Below are 22,839 nucleotides of genomic sequence, written 5' to 3'. Positions count from 1 at the left end.
GCCTAGGATTACAAGACCAGCCTAAGTATATCCTGCCTCAATAATTTAATCAGTTGGCACATGCACATACACACAAACACAAACTCAGTTGAAATTAGCTATTAAATCTAGATTAGAGTGGTGTTTTTTTTGTTGTTTGTTTGTTTGGTTGGTTTTTCGAGGTAGGGTCTCACTCTAGTCCAGGTTGACCTGTAATTCACTACATAGTCTCAGGGTGGCCTCGAATTTATGGCGATCCTCCTACCTCTGCCTCTCAAGTGTTGAGATTAAAGGCGTGCGCCACCAAACCTGGCTTAAGAGTGGTGCTTTTTAAGGATGTGATTTTTTTTTCTTCACCAGTATCATAGTTTATCTTTATGGTTAATTTGATTTATTGTTGTTACTTATAAAAATGTATATTGGGCTAGAGAGGTGGCTTAGCAGTTAAGATGTTTGCCTGTGAAGCCTAAAGACCTAGGTTCAATTCCCCAGTACCTACATCAACCAAATATTCAATGTGGCACATGTGTCTGAAATTTGTTTGCAGTGGCGCACCCATTTTCTCTATCTAATAAATAAACAAAAATAAAACATAGATACATTATACTTTGTTTTATATTTTCAGGTATGGCTTAGGAATGATATATTACAAGCAAGAAAAATTCAGCCTTGCAGAAATGCATTTCCAAAAAGCACTTGATATCAACCCTCAAAGTTCAGTTTTACTTTGCCACATTGGAGTTGTAAGTAACTTTCTACACATTATTGCTCTGTTAATATCCCTTTTAAAATAGTTATGTAATTTACCGGTCATGGTGGTGCACACCTTTAATCCCAGAATTTGGGAGGACCTCATAGAGTTCGAGACCACCCTAAGACTACATAGTGAATTCCAGGACACCCTTAGCTAGAGTGAGACACTACCTCAATAACTAAAATAAATAAATGAATAGTTACATACCTTAATTGTTGTAATGAAAACTGGGACTTTTTGTTTGTTTGTTTTATTTTTATTTTTTTTTTTTTGTTTTTTCAAGGTAGGGTCATGCTCTAGCTCAGGCTGACCAGGAATTCACTGTGTAGTCTCAGGGTAGCCTCGAACTCACCGTGATCCTCCTACCTCTGCCTCCCAAGTGCTGGGATTAAAGGTGTGCACCACCACGCCTGGCTGGGACCTTTTAGACAATGTTTTATTTTTATCTATTTATTTGAGAGGGGAAAAGAGGCACAGAAAGAGAGGGAGAGAATGGGCATTTCAACTGTAAGTGAACTTGACACATATACCACCTTATTCATCTGGCTTACATGGGTCCTAGGGTATCAAACCTGGGTCCTTTGGCTTTGTAGGCAAGCACCTTAACCACTAAGCCATCTCTCCAGTCCTAAAATTGGGACTTTTAGTGATACTGAGAGCATCTGAGTCTTTCACACCCTAAAGAAGTACTCTTTTTTTTTTTTTTTTATCCTTGGCAAAAGTTTATTTTATTTTATTTTTTGTTTTGTTTTTATTCAAGGTAGCATCTTACTCAGGCCTAGGCTGACCTGGAATTAACTATGTGATCTCAGGGTGCCCTTGAGCTCATGGTGATACTCCTACCTCTGCCTCCCAAGTGCTGGGGTTAAAGTGTGTGCTACCACACCAGATAATTTTTTTCTCTTTTTTTAAAAAATTATTTATTTATTTATTTGAGAGCGACAGACACAGAGAGAAAGACAGATAGAGGGAGAGAGAGAGAGAATGGGTGCGTCAGGGCTTCCAGCCTCTGCAAACGAACTCCAGATGCATGCTTCCCCTTGTGCATCTGGCTAATGTGGGACCTGGGGAACCAAGCCTCGAACCGAGGTCCTTAGGCTTCACAGGCAAGCGCTTAACCGCTAAGCCATCTCTCCAGCCCTTCTCTTTTTTTTTTTTTAATTGACAGCATCCATAATTACAAACAACTAACCATAATAATTCCCTCCCCTCCCCCACTTTCCCCTTCACAAATCCACTCCATCATTTTCCCTTTCTCTCTCCATCAGTCTCGTTATTTTGATGCCTTCATCTTTTCCTCATATTATGAGAGTCTTGTAGTAAAGGTAGTGCCAGACACTGCAAGATCATGTATATTGAGTCCAATTTCTGTCTGGATGATTGCAGTGTAAGGAAGCCTACCCTGCCTTTGGCTTTTACATTCTTTCCACCACCTCTTCTGTAATGGACTCTAAGCCTTGGAAGGTGTGATAGAAATATTTCAGTGCTGAACACTCCTCCATCACTTCTCAGCACTATGGTATCTTTTGCGTCATCCCAGTGGTCACCACCATCTGAAAAGAGAAGCGTCTCTAACCAAGGGTGAGGGTAGCATTAATGTGTGGGTATGATATTAGTTTGTTAGGTATAATAAATGCATTTAGCCAGACAAGAGCATGTATTGTACTCCTAAGGCTCATGACTTCCCCCACTATAGGCTTTTAATTAGGTTTTCAATTCCAGGCATGTATTCCCTCCCAAAGAACAGGCCTCCAGTCCAATTAGAAATCAGTTGGTTTCCCCTATAACAGATATGCCACTATTGCACCCATTTAGTCATTTGGCCTGGCTGGCCAAATTTGAGGCTTGCAGTGTCCACCATTTTCACCACTGATGGCTTCTAAGTACAGCTTTTTTGAGCTTTCTGTCAGCTGGTCTACAAGGAGGAGGCTTTTAGCTCAGCCCCAACATGATTTCTTGGTGATCTTGCAGCTCAGGCATGTGGAGTTTTCAGCAATAGAGTCTTATTGTCTATACCTGGTGGAAAACCAAGAGCCTTGGCAATAGCCTATGATAGAGAATGACACTTTTTGACTTAGCATAAAGAAACAGCACTTTTGGGCTGCAGGTATAGCTTGGTGGGTAGAGTGTTTGCCTAACATGCCCAGAGTCTTGGTTTGATCCTCAAAACCAAAACGCTCATGCAGAAGAAAGAAAATCAGTGTCATCCCTTACCAAAATAGCAAGTTTGATGCCAGTCTTGTCTACATGAGATCCTGTCTCAAAAGAAAGAAATATTATTTATGTGCTTTTTATGACATTTCATTATTTGTTTTGTTTTGAGGTTTGCTATGTTTCTTTTTCTGGTTTTGAACTTGTGTAAGTCCTCTTTAAAAAAAAAAAATCTCTGCCTCTTGAGTGCTAGAATTAGAGATGTGTGCCACCATACGGCACCTGTGTGCTCCTATTTTAGGCAAGTCACTCCGTTTTTCATAACTTGTTGATGACAGGCAGTGCTGCGTGCCTACTCTTACGGTTGTTCTATGACTCAAATGAGAGTCTCATGAGATGTAGCCCAGGTGGGCTTCGAAAGTGCTTAGGGTTAAGGCTGATCTTGAGCTCCTGACCCTACTACGTCTGCCTCCAATGTGCTGGAGTACAAGCATGAGCCACTGTACCTGTCAGGACTTTTTCCCTCTGTGTTTGGTATCAGCCCCAAACATGCTAGGCACATCCCCCACACCTGAGCTGTACTCCAAACCCCTATGTTGCAAATAAATTCCAAACGTTGAATTGCTTGAGTGACACAGGATTGATAAACAGAGGTTCTTTGAAAACAATTCTCTTTGTGTGTGTGTGTGTGTGTGTGTGTGTGTGTGTGTGTGTTTTGAGGTAGGGTCTAATCCTAGCCCAGCTGAACTGGAATTCACTTTGAAGTCCCATTCTGGCCTCGAACTCAAAACAATCCTCTACCTCTGCCTACCAAGTGCTGGGATTAAAGGTATGTGCCACCATGCCCAGCCTTTGAACACAATTCTGAAAACCTTAATATCTACAAGATCTTAAGAAGCCTGTTGAGAGCACAGGTAAGAGGATCATTGCAAGTTCAAGGCTGAGACTACAGAGTGAATTCCAGGCAAGTCTGGGCTAGATTGAAACCGTACCTCAAAAGGCCAAAAAAAGAAAAAAGATAGGTCATGATTGTTATTACTGGTACATAATGGTGAATAAGGAACCCACAGTTTCATCTCAGAAGAAATTATATAACTCCACTTATTTAATGGAGTTCAATGTGCTATCTTTAAAATGAAGTAGTTGTTAGACTGGGAAAACATTTAGAGATAATCCGTTTATCATTTTGTAATCAGTTACTAAGTCTAGTTATCCCAATTGACAGTCCATTTAGACTGTCCAACCTCATAGCTAGTAGTTTTCATTATGTTGGTTTGAGTCTCATTATTTGGTGCTCACCTTCCCTCAGTAAAGTCAAGAAAGGAGCAATATAACATGATCTTTCTTTCTGATAGGTTCAGCATGCACTCAAAAAATCTGAGAAGGCTTTGGATACCCTAAACAAAGCCATTGTTATTGATCCCAAGAATCCTCTATGCAAATTTCACAGAGCCTCAGTTTTATTTGCGAATGAAAAATACAAGGTAAGATATATTTCAGTTTGTTCCACATTGTATTAAGCTGTGTTCCTTCTTCAGCAAGCCAAAAGTTATTTGTACTTTAATTTTTCATATGAGGCAGGTTTCCTCATTTTCTAAAGCTGCTCATTACATTTTACTTGTATTTTATGTACATGTGGGGGTGCACATATTGTTGTCTACAGAAGTGTACATGTATGCATAGTGCCAGAGGTTAATGTTGAGTGTCTTCCTCAGTCTTTCTCTACCTTAGTTTATTTATTTATGCAAGAGAGAGAGAGAATTGGCACTCCAGGGCCTTCGCCACTGCAAATGAACTATAGACGCCTATACCACCTGTGTACATACATCACCTTGTGCAACTTGTTTACATGGGTTCTGGGGAATCAAACCTGGCTTCTTAGGCTTCTTAGGCTTCATAGGCAAGCACTTTAACCACTAAGACATCTCTCCAACCCTACCTTATTTTTCGAAACGGGGTCTCTCACTGAACCTGGAACTCAATATTTCATTAAAACTAGCTCGACAGCAAGACTCAAGAATCCTCCTGTCTCTGCCTTCCTAGAGTTGGGATTATAGTTGTGTGCCACCTCACTCACCTTTTCCATTTTGTTTCCTTTTATTTCTTTGTGAAATATTCCTAAAGAGCTGGGCATGGTGGTTCATGCTTATAATACTAGCACTTGTGGGGCTGAAGCAGAAGGACTGCCATGAGTGCAAGGCCAGCATAGGCTACAGAGTATGATTTTTGTCTCAAAAACCAAAGGCAGAAATACTCCTAGGAAGGAGGATGGATGTGTGATAGAAATTTGTAAGGATTCCATGTAAAGAAAGACTTTTTGTTGTTGTTTTGTTTTTGTTAGGTAGGGCTTTACTCTGCCCAGGCTGACCTGGAATTCACTATGTAGTCTCAGTGTGGCCTTGAACCTCCTACCTCTGCCTCTAAAGGGCTATGATTAAAGGCGTGTGCCATCACATCTGGCTAGAAAGGCTATTTTTCCATTAGGGAAATTATCTCTTTAAAAAATATATATTGTTTCCCCTTTTCCAATACATTTATAGGCTCCTTTTTTTTTTCTTTATTAGTTATGGACATACTCAGTGTGTAAACAGCACATGTTGGTACCATCTTTACCCTCGTCCCTGTCGTCGTTCCCCCCCCCAGAGGGAACCTCCTTGTTGGGGATGCCAGTTATCCCCATTGGGAATGTGGGTCGTGCATTGTGGGGGTAGCCATCAGTTATGGGGAAAAGGCAATGTCTCTGTGTGTAATGTCCCAACCTGTGGCTCCAACAGTCTTTCCGGCCCCTCTTCCATGAATTTCCCTGAGCCATGTTGGGTTCATTTTAGGTCTACTTCAATGATGAGGTCTTGGGAGCCTCTGTGTCTCTGGATCTCTGGTTTGGTAGGTGTTTAGTGTCCTCCGTGTGTATCTCTTTCACCCTTGGGCTGATAACAGGTTCATCAAGAAAGCAGCACTCAAGTTTTTATAAAAAGGAGGGGCTGGAGGGATGGCTTAACGGTTAAGGCATTTGCCTGCAAAGCCAAAGGACCCAGGTTCGATTCCCCAGGACCCACATTAGCCAGATGCACAAAGGGCGCACACATCTGGAGTTCATTTGCAGTGGCTGGAGGCCCTGGTATGCCCATTCATTCTCTTCTCTCTCTGTCTCTCTCTCACTCTCCCTCTTTCTCTGTCAAATAAATAAATAAAAATTAAAATATTAAAAAATAAAAGAATAAGAAAGAAAGCAGCACTCTTGCTCATTTCCCCAGTTACTCTATGGTTTCGGTAGGGGCCCATTGTCTCTCTTACTTTCTCTCCCTCTTTCTGGACCAAAATTATATATATCCATTCCACTTGGGGCTGGGGATGCAGTTCAACTGATAGAATGTATGAAACCCTGGGTTTGATCCCCACCACTGACAGACAGAGGCAGGAAGATCAGAAGTTCAGGGTCACCAGGCATGGTGGCGCCCACCCTTAATCCTAGCAGGAGGATTGTTGTGAGTTCAAGGCTACTGCCTATTAATTACAGGTCACCCTGGGCTAGAGTAAGACCCTACCTGGGGTGAGGAGGAGCTCAAGGTCACTTATCTCTGCATAGAGTTTGTATTTACCTTCTCTTTAAACCTGACTTTAACATTATATTTTGTTTTAATACAAAGGATAAAAACAAAAAAAATAAATATTCAAAACAAACAACAAGTAACCTTTGTTTACACTGATCAAAAAAAAAAAAGTTTAGGGGTTGGAGAGATGGCTCAGTGCTTAAGGCACTTGCATACAAAGCCAGGTTTGATTCCCCAGTACCTAAGTCAAGCCAGATGCACACAGTGGCCCCTGTGTCTGGAATCTGTTTGCCACTGCTGGAGTCCCGTCCTGTCCCCCATCCATCCCCTCCATCCACCCCCCACCCCCCACCCCCACCCCCGTGCGCCTGTTCTCATTCATATTCTCCAACCCCCCACTCCCCTGTCTTCCTTTGCTGGGCAGGCCAGGGCCTTTACCACTGTAAATGTACTCCAGACATCTGTGCTACTTTGGGCAACAGGGTTTGCAACCAAGTTCCTTAAACCTCTGAGCCATCTCTCCAGCCCCTAGTTTATTGTTATGTTAATGAAAATGGTGACTAGAAACAAGGATTGTCACCACTTACATCTTTGATAAAGTGGTGTATGTGTGTGTTTTCAGCGTGAATACCTACCATTTATTTCTCAGCTTTTATTGTCATGTGTTTTTCATGCATTTTATTTTCAGAACAAGAAATTGATGTAATGCAGAAATATGTTGATAAGACCTAGTAAGCTTTTAAAATGATTCAGATAATCTAACAAGAATACGTGCTTAGTCAAAATTCTGTAAAATTTTGCTGTTTTTCTTTGCCTTTTTCAGTCTGCTTTACAAGAACTTGAAGAATTGAAACAAATTGTTCCCAAAGAATCGCTTGTTTACTTCTTAATAGGAAAGGTAAAGATTTGGACCATGGTCCTACACTATGATTTTGATAACAAATATTAACCTTTAAAGAACAAACATAATGCTTATTAAATAACATCTATTAAGTAAATTCAACTAGCTCTCTGAGCTGAGTGCTTGGGAATAATGAATTTAGTTCTAGCATTTAAAAAGATGATATCTGAGGCTGGGCATGGTAGCGCATGCCTTTAATCCCAGCACTTGGGAGGCAGGGGTAGAAGGATCACCATGAGTTTGAGGTCAGCCTGAGCTACAGCAAGACCCTACCTCTGGGGGGGGGGGAGATGATATCTGGGCCAGGCATGGTGGTGCATGCCTTTAGTCCCCAGTATTCAGGAGGGAGAGGTAGTAGGATCACTGTGTGTTTGAGGCCAGCCTGAGACTACATAATAAATTCTAGGTCATCCTGAGCTAGAGTGAGACCCTACCTCAGGGGAGAAAGAAAAAAAAAAAAAAAAGATGATATCCAAGCCAGTTGTGGTGGTATACTACCATTCTCCCAGCACTGAGGAGAGTCAGAAGTTCAAGGTCACCTCCATAGACAGTTTGAGGATAGCCTGGGATATACATGAGACCCTGCCTCAACAAAAGAAAGGAAGAACATACAATGATATCCTAACGAAGGGTCAAGAATACATACCAGCTGAGCATGGCGGCACACACCTTTAATCCCAGCACTCAAGAAACAGAGGTAGGAGGATCACTGTGAGTTTGAGGCCAGCCTGAGACAACATAGTGTATTCCAGGTCAGCCTGGGCTAGAGTGAAACCTACCTTGGGGCGGCGGGGGTGGGGGGTGGAATTATATAACACATAAATCTAACCCTACTGTGATATTAGGAGTAGATTGTCATTTGCAACCTAAGTAATGAGCTCATATGGAGACTGCCAGTGAAAAGCCCTTACTTTCCATTCCTTGATAAAACTTATAAATCTCTCAAAAAAAAAAATCAATGGCAATGACTTTATACTGTTTTGGGGAAATGCTATGATTTTTGATTCTATTGTTGTTGTTGTTTTTCAAAGTAGGGTCTTGCTCTAGCCCGGGCTGACCTGGAATTCCCTATGTAGTCTCAGGTTGTCCTTGAACTCACAGCAGTCCTCCTACTTCTGCCTCCCAAGTGCTGGGATTAAAAGCAGTGGCTCGGTCTTCCTATGATTCTCAAGACCAGACTTGTCAGGATTTTGACAGGGCCCCCAGGTGCCAGCTGCATTAATGAAGCTGGTGTAACTCCTTTTAAAGTGAATGTTAGCCAGGCTTTATGCTAATGCTTGAAATCTAGGACTCTGGATCTTGAGTTCAAAGCCAGCCTGAGCTACATAGCAAGACACTGTCTCAGAAAAACAGGGACTGGGGATGTAGTTTCGTGGTAGAGCAACTTTTGTAGTTTGTCTTCTCCATTTGTCAGTGTTCCAGTCAGAGTGAGACTTACTGAAAACTCTTCCTGGAAGGAACATGGTGAGTTCAGGGCTAGAGCATGGTGAGTTCAGGGCTAGAATGAGATCCTACCACGAAAAAAAGAAAAGAAACTCACTACCTAAAGTAGCCATAGGATTCTGAAAATAGTAACTATTAAAAAAGGCCCTTAGCAGGCAAGGTCATGCACATCTTTAATCCTAGCACTTGGAAGGCAGAGGTAGGAAGATCACCATGAGTTCAAGGCCACCCTGGGACTAACATAGTAAATTCCAGGTCAACCTGGGCTAGAGCAACACCCTACCTTGAAAAACCAAAAAAAAAAAAAACAAAACTAAAAGTAATTGTTCATCCACCTATAGGTTGAAAACTTTTTACCTATCAGAATGGATTTGGAGCACATAAATCAGAGGCTTACATTTTAGGATTTTATAGGATAAGCTTACAACTTAATGAAAAATGTAGTGCTGCTGTTTATTTTTAGGTTTACAAGAAGTTAGGTCAGACGCATCTTGCCCTGATGAATTTCTCTTGGGCTATGGATTTAGATCCTAAAGGAGCCAATAATCAAATTAAAGAGGCAATTGATAAGCGCTATCTTCCAGATGATGAGGAGCCAATAACCCAAGAAGAACAAATCAGTGAGTATCATACATAAGATTTTTTTGTACTCAGAAAGCTACCTTTTACAGAAGAATCTTAGCTATTTTGTTATTTTATTTTTCTAATTGTGTTTTCTTTATATCAAATGGAATTTTAGTGAAATTGAGTTGGATGATGTAATACCAAAGTGCATACATAGTCAAATACTAGTCTCAATTCTGGATGTAATTTGTTGTGTGACTTAAATCCAATGCTGATTTTTTTTTTTCCTTTTAACCTAAACCATATCTGTATAGTACTGACTATTCAAATTTTGTATAGCTCCATGCCTAGTATATATTTATGGTAAATTAACTCACAGATTAAAAGAAGAAAACAAAGTTATGTAATTTATTTTTGTTTATATTGCGGAGAGGTGTTTTATTTTTGTTTTGTGTTTTGAGCTAAAGTCTCATACATAGTCTAAGATGGCCTCTAATTCACAATCCTCCTACACCAGCCTTCTGACTGCTGGGGTTGCAAGGTATGTGCCACCATGCCTGACCAAGAATTACATTTTTATATTTTAAAAGATACTTTGGTTGGGTGTAGTGACAACACAACTTTAATCCTAACACTCAGGAGGCAGCGGTAGGAGGATCACTGTGAGTTCAAGGTCAACCTGGGCTAGACTGAAGCCCTACCTCGAAACCTCGCCCCCTCCAAAAAAAAAAAAGAACACTGGGATTTTTAAAAATAATTTTATTTATTTATGTGCATGAGAGAGGGAGAGAGACTATGGTTGTATAATGTCCTCTTGACATTGCTAATGAACTCCAAACACAAACACATGTGCTACTTTGTGCATATGTCTATGTGGCTACTGGGGAATTGAACTTGAGCCAATAGGCTTTACAAGCAAGCACCTTTAACAGCTGAGTCATCTCCCCAGCCCAGATCATTGGGATTTGTCTCTACTGTTCCTTTTTTTCCCCCTTTCTTCCTTTTTTTAGGGTCTCATCTCTAAACATAATGAAAAATTTTTACTTTGATATTATAGACCAACAAGATCTATTGTGAGATACCTTACTGTAGACTTTTGTTCTGTTTTTAAAGTGGGAACAGATGAATCCCAGGAGAGCAGCATGACAGACGCAGACGACACACAACTTCATGCAGCGGAAAGTGATGAATTTTAACCTCTGGAAGTGACATTTCTGCAGCGGGACGTGTGACTAGCGCTGACACATTTCTTGTCCCTCCGCATACTGAGTCTTCACTCTGGAGCCGGCCGAGTCATTCTTCACTGACACCTGAGCGGGCCGCTTTCCCTGGACGCTGACTACACAGAACGAAAGTGAAAGGCAGTGCAATATTTAGCTGCTACCAAGACTGGCTCTTTTACCAGTATGAATGACAATTTGGGGGGTAGGGTGGGGAACTTTATTTTCTTTTTTTCTTTACTCTCTCTTAGTTGGAAAGCTATCATAGATGGAAGAGTTGTGTTTCTGATCTTGAAGGAACCATTAGATACAGAAATAGTGATGAACCAGAATTTCTTGGTCATTTTTCCAAATTCTGTTTTTCATTTGGTTCTGTTACTGATAAACAGAGTGACTGACCTTCATTTCTAGGTTCTTCAAGAATGGTGTTAGCAAGTGCCAGATGGAACAATAAAAGACATTGCCTATAACAGTAACTTCATTGCCAAGGATTGTAACTTACCTTAAACTTGCAGTGTCTCCTATAAACAAATGTAATAGGCCTATTGGGACTCGTATGTAGGAATCAAATATGCCTTCATGGAGTGTACACTTATTCTTGGCAAGAATGCCTCAATGTCTAACCAAGAATTTTAATTTATTCATCTTGCTTCAAAGTGTTGATCATTGTTGTCTTGGTATTACAAACTTTAAATTGTTCTTTACCATATTGCCTCTTCTTTTTAAGCTCTGTGGGATCACCTTTAACATTCAAAGATGCTAGAGTGGTTCCCCACTGAAAAGCCAAAACCAGGCCCTTAACCACTTAAATTCACCATGAGAATCAGTATGAGAACACTAAAGAGAGACTTCAAGAGATCATGATAGAGAAAGCCTTAATACAATTGGAATTGTACCATAACCTTGAGTCTACATGTTTTTTCAAGATATTATCCCATTTCTAAATATATAAATAGAATGTAAGAATGTGTGTTCACCTTTTGAGGTCATTCTTTTTAGCACTCTGCTTCATATTTTCAACAGTGGAAGTTAACAAAAATTGTACTGAGAGTGTGTGGGTTCAAGATACAGGAAACTTTCATCCTGGGGATAAATTTCTTATAAAGTAGACAAGTTCTCGACTGAGGTCATCATAATATGGATTCGTGTCTTGGAGAATGGCCACAATTTTAGAGATCTAATTATGCATATAAAATGGGAATTATTGGAATTTCACATTGACAAATTTAAAGTCTTAAATTGTGTATCTCCTTTATTGTAATGTTTTGAGAATTATAGGAAAACTTCAGTTGTTAACATTTTATTAAGTGCCAATGTCAGAATATAACAAATTATAGTTTCTTACAAATGACAGGCTTACAGTTATTATTTTGGATCATTTGATGAAGGACAAACTTATCTACTGGTTTCTTGTATTTGTTAGTCAAGCTGTGAAAATAAGGTGGATTACAAAAGTTATGAAAAAAATCTTAGCTTGTAGACTCAGTAATTTTTTGGGGGGGGCCTATTACTGTTAATCTTCTCATTTCCACGTGGGTTAGATACCATTATAAATTTGAGTCAAAGTCTTGGGTTAGGTATTAGGTGCCAGAGAGGCATTTAAGATAATTTCCTACCTAAAAAAGTATAAAGAAAACTTGGGAATAAGTGATTATCATTTAAATTCCCAGAGGCTAGCACTTCGATTCTAACAAATATTCCATTTTATTATCCATTAGTTCTGTAATGTTTAATTTTATATTCTTTTATTTTTTTAATTGGCAAATCATAAGCCAGCTATAAATATATATATATATATAAATGGTATCAGATCTAGAGTTTCATAGAAAGCTTTACCCTAAGTTGTATGTTACAGAGCCTGGAGAAAGCTAAGCTCAGAACGTAAGCTGCTGAAGTGTAATTATCTTTTGTAGTAGGAATTTATGTCCTGTGCCAGAGATACTTTCTGGTACTGATTTTGAGACAGGATAGAAGGGTGATTTGGAAGGCACACTATGGCAGGAGCCGGCTGAGGGACACTTTCAGCACACACTTGGCCTGCTTTCATTTTTCTTCGTACCTGCTTTTAAAGTCGTGTAGGGATTTGAAGCCTTACTTCTCACATAGTTACTGTTTCTTGCTTTATCTTTTTTCTTTCTTTTTTTTATTTTTTTTATTTTTTTTTTTTCACAGAATGGGGATCAAAAAGCCAGAAGAAGAAACACATTTTGGTCAAACAGAATGTTCATTTTAAATTACAGAAGTTGCTTTGAAGGAAATTCAGAATACTAAGTGCTTTGCCATCCTTTTTGTGCTGTTTAAACTTTTTATACCTACACATATATATACATATATACACGTACACACAAACGTTAGGTTGTAGCATTGGATTTCTTTTTCCCCATGGAAATGGTTATTACTCTAGGATTTTAAAAATTGGAATATTTTTTTCAGGAGAACAAATGGTACTGAAGGTAATGAAAGGTGGTCCCTACTTTTTCTGTATTTCATTACTTTACATTTTTTATTTTATCCAAGAACTGCAAGTAACATTTGAACCATGCTGCTGTTGTACCTTAAACAAAAACTCAGTGATAACCAGTATTTAGTCTATTAAAAACACTCTTTTTGAAGAAAACAGTTTCAGAGTCTCTGATTAGCCAGAGTATAGTAAGGGTCTTCACTGAGAAATACGATGTCCCATTTTCTTTGTGAAAACCTGGAAAAAATGCAAGTGTGGGTGTGATGTGTGTGTTCTGTTTGCATTGAAACAATGTAATTTTGTGTCTTTGCATTTCCTGACTTATTTCAGAAATTGTACAGTCTTTGGGGGGGAAAGTCTTTTCTGTTAATATATTTACAGTTCATTAAAGGATATGGAAAATCCAAATAAATTACTTTTGAAAGCAATTTATAATCAAGTTGTTAAAGCTATATAAAAGCTGTGCCATCTGTATTTTTATACTAAGCCACAGCAGAACAGTGATGAACAATGACAATTTTATGTTCTAGAAAAGCCTAGGGCAATGTTTCTCTAATTTTACTTACTTACACTCTTTTTAATATATATATCTATATATTTTAAAGTTCATACTCTTTAGTATAATTTGGAATTTCAAAATAAATATTATGACAAAAAATGGTAATTTTTAGAATATATTATTTTCAATCTACAGAACCCCCTTATCTACAGCTGCCACTTTGCAAGTCAACTAGTCAGTTTTCATTCTTTGATCATGTAATTTCTGAAGTTCCCTAAAAGGGAAAAGGAAAGGCTTTTTTTGTTAGAATTAAAAGTATTTAGCTGGGTGAGGTGGCGCACGCCTTTAATCCCAGCACTTGGGAGGCAGAGGTAAGAGGATCACCGTGAGTTTGAGTTCGAGGCCAGCCTGAGACTACATAGTGAATTTTAGGTTAGCCTGGACTAGAATGAAACCTTACCTCTAAAAACTTAAAAAAAAAAAAAAAGTATTTTAAGGGGGCAAGAGAGATAACCTCAGTGGTTAGGCATTTGCCTACAAAGCCTAAGGACACAAGTTTGATTCCCCAGTTCACACATAAAGCTAGATGCACTAGGTTGCATGTGTCTGGAGCTTATTTACAGTGGCTAGAGGCCCTGTTGCACCATTCTCCCCTCCCCCTACCTCTTTTTTTTTCCCTCTCTCTCTTTCTAATAAATAAATAACTATTTTAAGAGTCAGGTGTGCTGGCACATGCCTTGAAACCCAGCACTGAGCAGGCAGGGGTAAGAGCGCTGTGATTTCAAGGCCAGCTTGGAACTACAGAGTGAGTTGTTTGTTACAGGTCAGCCTAGGCTAGAATGAGACCCTACCTCAAACTAAAAAAAAAAAAAAAAGTATTTTAAGAAGCTAGAAACATGACTGTCTATATCGTGCTTACCACACAAACATGAGGGCCTATGCTAGGATTCCCAGCACCCACATAAAGCCAGCAGTGTGCTGGGGAGGTGGAGATGGGGTCCTTAGGACTCGGTGGATAACTAGTCTACCCAATGCATGAGCTCTGCGTTCAGTGAGACCTTCTTTCAAAAAAACAAGGTGGCTCATGCCTTTAATCCAAGCACCCTGGAGGCAGAAGTAGGATCACCATGGTTTGAGAGCCTTTTAGCTGCACAGTGAGTTCCAGCCTGTCAGCCTGGGCTACAGCGAGACCCCACCTCAAAACAATAAAAACAAATAAAGATCTGGGTGTGATGGCACACACCACCCTGAGACGCCATAGTGAATTCCAGGTCAGCCTGGGCTACAGCGAGACCCTACCGCAAAAAAAGAAAAAGAAGAAAAAAAAGATCTGAAACAACATAGTGCTTGGGGTCTATAATTCAGCACTTTGTAGGCCGAGGCAGAAGTGCCCCAGGATCAAGAGTAGCCTGGGCTGCATAGAGTTCCAAGCTAGCCTGAGCAATAGAATAAGAAGTTACCTGAAAAGCTCCTCCTCCTGGGCTGGGTGAGTGGCTTAGTAGTTAAGGCACTTGCCTATGAAGCCTAAAGATCCAGGTTCAAGTCCCCAGTACTAGGGCCTCTAGCCACTGCAAGTGAACTCCAGACGCATGCACTACGTTGTGCATTTGGCTTACTGGGGAATCCAACCTGGGTTTGCAAGCAAGAGCCTTAAACGCTAAGCCATCTCTCCAGCCCTTCAGTGTATGTTTTAAGGGAAAATGTTAAAACCTGTTTAATGAGATCTTGCTCCGTGAACTCTGTCACTTCCCTTGTGTACAGTTTCCATCAAAACAGATGTGTGAAGCAGTATTCATTACTCCACTTTACACAGTAGAGAGCTGAGGTTCAGTGAGTAACTGACAGAGCTGAGCACTTTTAGCATTAGTGCATGTGCCAAACCCTCCACTTAGCCCTGTGTGGGGGCTCATGTCTTTAATTCCAGGGGTGGGAGGATCACTGAGTTCAAGGCCAGCCTTAGACTACATAGTGAATTCCAAGTCAGCAAGACCCTACCCCAAACAAGGGAAAAAAAAAAAAAAAAACTTTCACTTCATTTTGGCTTCCTCTGGATGTTTCAAATTATGCCTGAAGTTAACTGTTAAGTGTCCTCTCTGATTTATTTTTTAAATAGTCTGCTAATAGAGTTGTATCCCGAAAGTCCAGTCTTTAAAGAGGAACTTCTTTTACTTTTGGTTTTTTCAAAGTAGAGATTCACTCTAGACCCATGATGACCTGGGACCCACTCTGTAACCCCAGGCTGAACTGCAACTCTGTGATCATCCTAACACAGGCTCCCCAGTGCTGGGATTAAAGGCTGGACCATCATGCCATAATTGCAGCGAAATTTTTATTTTTGTTTTGTTTTTTTGAGGTGGGTCTCATTCTAGCTCAGGCTGACCTGGAATTCACTATGTAGTCGCAGGTGGCTTGAATTTGGACTCACAGCAATCCTCCTACCTCTGCCTCCTGAATGCTGGGATTAAAGGCACATGCCACCACGCCCAACTTTCGATTCCCTGGTATTTGTTTATTTTGGGATTTTCGAGGTAGGGTCTCACTCTAGCTCAGGGTGACCTCAAACTCTTGGCAATCCTACCTCTGCCTCCCTAGTGTTGGGATTAAAGGCATGTCTCACCATGCCTGTCTTTTATTTATTTATTTGAGAGAGAGAAAGGGGCAGATAGAATGAGCACACCAGGGCCTGCAGCCACTCCAGTCAAACTTCATACACATGAGCCACCTTGTACATCTGTCTTAAGTGGGTACTGGGGGATTGAACCTGGGTCCTTAGGCTTTGCACTCAAGTGTCTTAACCACTAAGCAATCTCTCTATCCCTAAAAATTTTATTTATTTGCAAGCAGAAAATGGGCTCCCCAGAGCCTATTGCCACTGCAAATGAACTGTAGACACTCATATACCACTTTGTGCATTTGGCTTGAATTGGGTACCAGGGAATTGAACCCAGGCCATCAGACTTTATAAGCAAATGCCTTTAACCATTGAACAATCCCACTATTCTAAGTGTTTCTTTTTTTGGGGGGGGGGTGGGATGGTTTGAGGGAGGATCTCACTCTAGCCCAGACTGATCTGGAACTCACTATATGGTCTCAGAATGCCGTTGAACTCACAGTGGCAATCCACCTACCTTCGCTTCCCCAAGTGCTGGAATTAAAGGGATATGCCATCATACCCAGCTTGAGCAACCACTCTTGCTAAATCGGTTTAGCAAAAATCCTCTACTCTTCTCAGAATTCCAGGTCAGCCTAGTTGAGAGTAAGACCCTACCTCAACCCCCACCCCCACCAAAAAAAAAATTCCCTACTCTTGCTATCTTATCTGGAAAGTCTTTAGCAATAATCTTGGAGTCAGCTAGAGAGATAGCTCGGTGGCTTAAAGACGTTTGTTTGCATGCTTACAAGGTCTGTGGGTCTGGGTTTGATTCCCCAGTACCCATGGTAAAGTTGAATGCGCAAATAAATAATGAAAGTAAAAAGGACTGGGTGTGGTGGTGCACGCCTTTAATTTCAGTACTCAGGAGGCAGAGGTAGGAGGACTGCCGTGAGTTCAAGGCCACCCTGAGACTACATAGTGAATTCCAGGTCAGCCTGGGCTAGAGTGAGACCCTACCTTGAAAAAACTAAAAAAACAAAATTCTTTCCTCATGATTTTTCCTAATTTCTCACACTAATCCCACCTTGTTACAAATTTGGTTACAAATTTCCACTTATAGTTGGAATCACTGTTGAGTCCTCTGCCCCCTATTGCAAAATTCCCTTACCCCTTAGTACCTCTATCAGTTTTCATGGATCCCTTTGAATACATCTGTATCTTCAGCAAGTCATGAGCAAGTTTTCCTTTAAAAGTGTTGAATAGGGCCGGGCATGGTGGCACACGCCTCTAATCCCGGCACTTGGGAGGCAGAGGTAGGAGGATCACCATGAGTTCGAGGCCACCCTGAGACTATATAGTGAATTCCAGGTCAGCCTGGGCCACAGTGAGCCCTACCTCGAAAAAAAAAAAAAATGTTGAATAGGACTGGAGAGATGGTTTAGCAGTTAAGGCATTTGTCTGCAAAGCCAAAAGACCCAGGTTCAATTCCCCAGGACCTATGTAAGCCAGATGCACAAGGTAGTGCATGCATCTGAAGTTCGTTTGTAACAGCTCAAGGCCGTAGCATGCCCATTCTTTCCCTCTTTCTCACTCTTCCTGACTCTCAAATAAAGGTAAAATAAAGTTGTTTTTTAATTGTTGAACTTATAAAAGAACACATGGGATAAAGATAAAAACACTTGGGCAGGGCTGGAGAGATGGCTTAGCGGTTAAGCGCTTGCCTGTGAAGCCTAAGGACCCCGGTTCAAGGCTCGGTTCCCCAGGTCCCACGTTAGCCAGATGCACAAGGGGGCGCACGCGTCTGGAGTTCGTTTGCAGAGGCTGGAAGCCTTGGCGCGCCCATTCTCTCTCTCTCTCCCTCTATCTGTATTTCTCTCTGTGTCTGTCGCTCTCAAATAAATAAATAAATAATTTTAAAAAATTTAAAAGAAAAACACTTGGGCAAAGTGTGGTGGCACATATTTTTAATCCCAGCACTCAGGAGGCTAGGGTAGAAGGATTCCTGGGAGTTCAAGGCCAGCCTGAGACTACAGAGTAAATTCCAGGTCAGCCTGAAAACCAAAAAAGAAAAATGATTGGTTGCTCAAATGAGATTCCACAAAAAGAAAGGGAAGTCTAATATAAATCTACTGAGAACTCTAGAAAGGGTTACAGGGGCTGGAGAGATGGCTTAGCGGTTAAGTGCTTGCCTGTTGAAGCCTAAGGACCCTGGTTCGAGGCTCAACTCCCCAGGACCCACGTTAGCTAGATGCACAAGGTGATGCATGCATTTGGAGTTTGTCTGCAGTGGCTAGAGGCCCTGATGCACACATTCTCTCTCTCTCTCTCTCTCTCTCTCTCTCTGTCTCTTTCTCTCTGTCTGTCACTCTCAAATAAATAAAAATAAACAATTTTTTTTAAAAAAGGGGTTACAGGATAGACTGTTAACATAATCAAAATAAAACTTTCAGGAGCTGGAGAGATGGCTCAGCGATTAAGACACTTCTTGGCAATGTCTAATGACCAGGGTTCGATTCCCCAGTACCCACATAAAGCTTGATGCACAAAGTGGTGCATGCATCTGGAGTTCGTTTGCAGCGGATAGAGGCCCTAGTGCACCCATACATTCTATCCTTGCAAATCAATCAATCAATCAATAAAAATCTGTCTGGGGGCTTAGCTGTTAAGACCTTTGCCCACAAAGCCAAAGGACCCTGGTTCAATTCCCCAGGACCCATGTTAGCCAGATGCAAAAAGGGGAGCCCGCATCTGGAGTTTACTTGCAGTGGCTGGAGCCCCTCATGCTCCCATTCTCTCCCTCTCTGTCTCTCCCTCTTTCTTTGTCAAATCAATAAATAAAATAATAATAAAAAAAAGAAAAATCTATCCGGGCATGGTGACACATACCTTTAATCCCAGCACTTGGGAGGCAGAGGTAGGAGGATCATCATGAGTTCAAGGCCACTCTGAATTATAGAGTGAATTCCAGGTCAGCCTGGACTAGAGTGAGACCCTACCTCGAAAGACCAAAAAAGAAAAAAATGTACTTATTTATTTGCAACTAGAGACAGAGAAAGAATGAGAGAGAGGGATAGGCACACCAGGAATTATTGTCACTGCAAACTAACTCCAGATGCATGTACCTGCATGTGGCTCTGAGCACTGGAGAGTAGAGCCCAGGCCCTTAGACCTTGCAAGCAAGCACCCTCAAACACTGAACCCTCTCTCTAGCCCCAATAAAAAGCAATTTTAAGCTTAGACATTGGGGATATTTTCAGTTTGAGGCAATGAGGAGCACTACTGCTGTGAATATTCTTGAATGTAATACTGAATTTTTTTTTTTTTGAGATAGGGTCTCATTCTAGCTCAGGATGACCTGGAATTTACTATGTAGTCTCAGGGTGGCCTTGAACTCATAGTGATCCTCCTACCTCTGCCTCCCAAGTGCTGAATACTGATATTTTAATTTCTATATATTTCGGGCTGAGAAGATTGCACCGTGGTTAAATGTGCTTGCTTGCAAAGCCTCATGGCCTGGGTTCAATTTCCTAGTACTCACAGAAAGCTGGGCACACAAAGTGGTGCATGAGGCTGGAGTTCATTTGCAGCAGTGGGACACCCTAGCACACCTAGATTCTCTCTTTCAAATAAATAAGTAAGTAAATTCTATATATCTAGTAATGGGACTATTTTGGACGTAAAGTGTGCACACATCTACAATTTTTTTTTTGAGGCAAGCCCAACAGACTGGCCTTTTTTTTGAGAGCGGGAGAGGGAGAATAGGCACGTCTCAGCCTGCTGCAAACAAACCCCAAAGGCGTGTGCCCCTTTGTGTGCTTGGCGACACTGTGCACTTGCATCACTGCGTCTGGCTACATGGGACCTGGACACCTGAACATGAGTTTCTAGGTCTTGCAGTCAAGTGCCTTAACCACTGAGCCATCTCTCCCCCAGACTGGCCTTTTTTTTTGTGAAAGAGAGAGAGTTGGCATGCCAGGGCCTCCAGCCACTATAATCAAACTCCAGATGCATGCCCACCTTGTGTGCATGTGTGACCTTTCCCATGCATTGCCCTGTGCGTCTGGCTTATGTGGGAGCTTTGGCAGTTGAATATGGGTCCTAATGCTTCGCAGGTAAGTGGCTTAACCACCAAGCTTTCTTTGTAGCCCATATCTACAATTTTAGTAGATTATATCAAAGTCTTTTTGTTAAACTGGATGTACTGATTTAGACCCACCAGCGTGGACATGGACTGCTTGGCTTTATTCACTAATTTCTAGGTCTTTATGCAAGGCCTTTGGAAATTAGCCCTTGCTAATAAGAATCAGTTCCCTCCTGAATTTGGCTTTTAAAGAGATACTGATCTTCCTCCCTAGGGGAATAAAAATGTAATCAGAAAAAAAATGGAATGAAATGTTCTAACTTTGAAGCATTTAAGTGAAAAATGAGTGTTCTGGGTTAACCTTTTTTGTTTGTTTGTGTTGTTTTGTTTGTTTTCTTCGAGGTAGGGTTTCCCTGTAGACCAAGCTGACCTGAAACTCTGTAGTTGCAGAGTAGCCTTGAACTCACAGCAATCCTACCTCTGCTTCTGCTGAGATTAAAGGCATGTGCTACTAGGCCCTATTGTCTGATTTAGCTATTTGTTTGTTTGTTTGTTTCTCTGATGTGCATGTGTGTATGTTCATGTGTGTGGATACAGGCAGGTGCGTGCCGTGGCATGGGTGTGGAGGTCAGAGGACACTTAGGCTGATCCTCGCCTTCCACCTCATTTTTTTCTAGATTTTTTTTTTTTTCATTTGTTTGTTTTTGAGAGAGGGTCTCACTCAAAACTCACTGACCTGGAATTCATTATGTAGTCTCAAGGTGGCTTCAAACTCATGGCAATGCTTTTATTTCTGCCTCTCAAGTGCTGGGATTAAAGGAGTGCACCACCACGCCCAGCTGTATATGCCACTTGGTAGACCTGGCTTTACGTGGGTACTGGGGAATCAAACCCAGGTCCACAGGATTTGCAAGTAAATGCCTTCAACTGCTTTAACCCCAGCCCTTTCCATCTCATTTTGAGTCAAGGTCTCTTGTTCACTTCTCTGTCATCAGCTTCTGGGAACTTCTCCATCTTCACTTCGACACTTGCCTTAGACGTGTTGGGATTAAAGTTTCTAGCTTTTACATGGGCCTGGGGATCTGAGCGCAGGTACTCAGAGTTGCAGGACGAGTCCATTAGTCAATACAGCCATCTGCCCAGCCCCTATCTGTTTTCTTTCCAGACAGAATCTCACGTAGCCCAGGCTGGCCTGTCACCTACTATGTAGCCAAGGATGACGAACTTCCTAACCCTCCTGCCTGTGCTCGGAAGTGCTGGATTACAGTGACAAATCACCATCCTGCTCTTTTGTGGAAGGGTGAGGTTTCTAATGCAAGGTCTCATTTTATATTGAAGGCTGGCCTTAAACTCACTAGGTGGACCAGACTGGCCTCAAAATTGCAGCAATTCTCCTGTTTCCAACATTCTGGGATCAGAAGCATGAACACTCCTGGCTGGCTCTAGAAACACTGATTCGTCAACTAGTTACTCTGGGAGAGGGACTCGGGGCCTTCTACCTGCCAGACAAGCAGTCTACCGCGCTACCCCTCCACTCTGCCCTTTTCTTTGAGGTAAAGTATCGCTCTAGCCCAGGCTGATGTGGAATTAAATTAGTCTCAGGCTGGCTTGGAATTCACGGCTATCCTTCTACCTCAGCCTCCCAAGTACTAGGATTAAAAGCTTGTGCCGGGCTGGAGAGATGGCTTAGTGGTTGAACGTTTGCCTGTGAAGCCTGAGGACCCTGGTTCAAGGCTCAATTCTCCAGGACCCACGTTAGCCAGATGCACAAGGAGCGCACGCATCTGGAGTTCGGTTTGCAGTGGCTGGAGGCCCTAGTGTGCCCATTCTCTCTATATATCTGCCTCTCTCTTTCCCTCTCTCTCTCTCTCTCTCTCTCTGCCACTCTCAAGTAAAAATAAACAAACAACAACAAAAAAAAAACTTAAAAAAAAAAAAGCTTGTGCCACCATGCCCAGCCCATTTTGCCCCATTTTGTAGGTAGGAATTAGGGAGGTGGATTGAAAGCTTATTTACACAGAATTAATCATCTGTTTCTCACAAATAAATAAATAAAATATTTAAATATTCTTTTTAAATTTTATTTATTTATTTGCAAACAGAGGAAGAGAGAAACGAAGACAGAGAATATGGGTGCTCCAGGACCTCCACCCTGTGCAAATTGACTCCAGATGTGTGCACCTCTTTGTGCATCTGACTTTAAATTGTACTGGGGAGTTGAACCTGGGTTATTAGGCTTTGCAGGCAAAGGTCTTAACTGCTGAGCCATCTCTCCAGCTCCAGGAAAAAAAGATTATTATTATTTTTTTATTGTTGTTTTTTTTTTTTTTTTTTTTTTTCGAGGTAGGGTCTCAGTCTGGTCCAGGCTGACCTGGAATTAACTCTGTCATCTCAGGGTGGCCTTGAACTCATGGCAATCCTCCTACCTCTGCCTCCCAAGTGCTGGGATTAAAGGCGTGCGCCACCACGCCTGGCGAAAAAAAGATTATTTTTAAACCAGGTGTGGTGGCACACACCTTTAATCCCAGCACTTGGGAGGCAGAGGTAGGAGGATCACTGTGAGTTCGAGGCCACCCTGAGACTACAGACTTAATTCCAGGTCAGCCTGGACCAAAGTGAGACCCTACCTCAAAAAAACAAAA

The 22,839-nt window shown here is 41.5% G+C and overlaps 1 protein-coding gene across 8 annotated transcripts in view; it reads left to right on the top strand.

Annotated features, from left to right (window-relative positions):
• Cdc27 (cell division cycle 27) overlaps window positions 1-13,463 on the top strand; it is a 64,512-nt gene extending 51,049 nt beyond the window's left edge. For 7 of the 8 annotated variants that reach the window (XM_045158329.1, XM_045158328.1, XM_045158331.1 and 4 more), the window contains 5 exons: window positions 605-722; window positions 4,240-4,368; window positions 7,259-7,333; window positions 9,243-9,399; window positions 10,457-13,463. In XM_045158329.1, the coding sequence (XP_045014264.1) occupies window positions 605-722; window positions 4,240-4,368; window positions 7,259-7,333; window positions 9,243-9,399; window positions 10,457-10,539 (562 nt within the window). In that variant the 3' untranslated portion in view covers window positions 10,540-13,463. Of the gene's footprint in view, window positions 1-604; window positions 723-4,239; window positions 4,369-7,258; window positions 7,334-9,242; window positions 9,400-10,456 lie in introns of those variants that run through there. The other variant, XM_045158335.1, reaches the window with a different exon arrangement.
• The last annotated feature ends 9,376 nt before the right edge of the window (window positions 13,464-22,839 follow it).

Source organism: Jaculus jaculus, chromosome 9 (genome assembly GCF_020740685.1).
Source record: "Jaculus jaculus isolate mJacJac1 chromosome 9, mJacJac1.mat.Y.cur, whole genome shotgun sequence".
NCBI lineage: Eukaryota > Metazoa > Chordata > Mammalia > Rodentia > Dipodidae > Jaculus > Jaculus jaculus.
Note: the sequence above shows the minus strand (reverse complement) of the source record. Positions and strands in the feature narration are given on the sequence as shown.